The 1,830-nt window shown below is 39.1% G+C and overlaps 1 protein-coding gene across 1 annotated transcript; it reads right to left on the reverse strand.

Moving 5' to 3' along the window:
* Positions 1-17: 17 nt before the first annotated feature.
* Positions 18-1,763, reverse strand: LOC108622625 (endochitinase A-like; the record flags this gene model as incomplete). The annotated part of the gene is made up of 1 exon (XM_018020641.2): positions 18-1,763. A coding segment is annotated over one exon (1,746 nt), but the record flags the coding sequence as incomplete, so codon positions are not given.
* Positions 1,764-1,830: the final 67 nt, after the last annotated feature.

A 1,830-nucleotide genomic window follows, 5' to 3' on the forward strand; every position in this document is an offset into this window, starting at 1 on the left:
CCTTCTGTGGGCTTTGCAAATGGTGTAGTAGAGGTTTGAACAGTTTCTGCTTCTTCTGTAGTTTCTTTTATAGTAGATAACTCTAGAGGTTGATCAGTGGTAGTCAGAGTCGTTGGGGGAATTGTAGTACTGATTAATTCTACGTCTATCAATGTGGAACTTTTAATAGTAGTCGATTTTTCAGATTCTGTACTCGTAGTTTCTTTAAGAGCTTTTTCAATGCTTGAAGCGAGGGTCGATAGTTTGGATATAGGATAAGGAGTGAAGGCTTCTTCCTTTTCTGTATTAGTGGAAGACTTCTGTTCATTTGAACTCGTGTCCTGGTCTTCAGATTTTATTGGAGTTTCATGTTCTTGTTTTAAGTCGACGATTTTATATTCTGATTCATTGTGAGATTTTGATTTCATTTCTTGTTCTGATTCCAATTTCTGATCCTCGTCTTTTGAATCAGAATCTGGTTTTGATTGATCATTCTGTTCTGAATTATCTGACAATTTCTCGTTCGATTGTTCTGAATCATTCGATTTAGTCTCAGATTTCATTTCTAATTGGTATTCGTGTTCGGAATCATTGATCGGTTTCAAATGACTCTCCTGTACTAAATCACTGTTAATTATTGATTGAGAATCGTTCGTTGATTCTAGCTTCCCTTCCAGCACGTTTTCCTCGCTCCTACTAGCCTCAGTAGTGGTGATCGCCTCTGTGGTTATTACTTCTGTAGTTTCTGTGAAATCTTCCTCCTTAGTCGTAGTCGACATCGTAGTAGTCGGTTTACGAGAGAGCAATGGGAATTTTCTGATTACAGGCTTTGGTACCAACTCGTTATATGATTTAGGTGGTTTTGCTGGTTTCGGGTTTAACAAACTGAGTCTAGGTTTGATGACCACTGGATTAGGTGTCGTCGTTGGTGGAATGTAATTATAATTCTTCCTGACTGCGATCGGTTTGAACAATTTTGGAGGCGTAGGACGAACCGTCGTAGTCGTTCTTATCCTGACACTCTTTGGACTCTCAGTCGTTTCATTCTTACCGATATTTTCCACTGGTTTCTCGTGTTCTTCTGTCCTACCATCAGCCATCATTTCCTTATTAATTTTCTCGTCGCTCAAACTGTTGGAATCTGAAGACTCGCGTTCCTTGTAATTCTCAGGCTCATAATTATCGTCCACGTAATCGTGCACCATGCTCTCATCCGAATCCGATGATTTCCCATTTTCCAAAGTGTCTTCCTTCTTTTCTTTAGGCAGTTCGTCTGTGAACTTAAGGACCCCTTCCGTACTGTCTTCTTGATCGCTCAAGGAAGACTCGTGCTCTTCTTCAGAGTAGAAACGTTCCGAGGAAAGAGTCGTGTCCTCGAAACTCCCAGATTCTGTGTAGTCATCTTCAGGGTCTTCGTAAGTGCTACCATAAAACGCTTCAGTGGACTCCTGATATTCCGTTGAATATTCTTCGGAATTAATTTCCTCGCTCTTTATAGTCGAATATTCTTGAGACTCCTTGCTTTCCTCTTCTCCTTCGTCATTCAGTTTCTTGGTTTTCTCTTCTTTATACGATACAATCTCTTTAGAAGAATTTTTGTATTTTTTATGTGAGTTCCTCACGTGTTCTTGGCTGTCCTCTTTTGAATTCTCGTCGCTGAATACTTCTATCGTTTCGTGTTCTATCGACGATTTTTCTTTGTAGTAACCTTTCTCTTGAGTCAGATGATCCTCAAGGTCTTCTGAATTCTCCTTCTTAAGCTTTCCCTCATTTTCGTTTATATTCTTGTCCTCAGAAATTTCTTTTTTATTCTCCTCTGTATTTGCTTCTTCTATATTTTTATTTTTAACA

This window comes from Ceratina calcarata, unplaced genomic scaffold, assembly GCF_001652005.2.
Source record: "Ceratina calcarata isolate Rehan_Ccalc_2016 unplaced genomic scaffold, ASM165200v1 scaffold2317, whole genome shotgun sequence".
NCBI classification, from domain to species: Eukaryota; Metazoa; Arthropoda; class Insecta; order Hymenoptera; family Apidae; genus Ceratina; species Ceratina calcarata.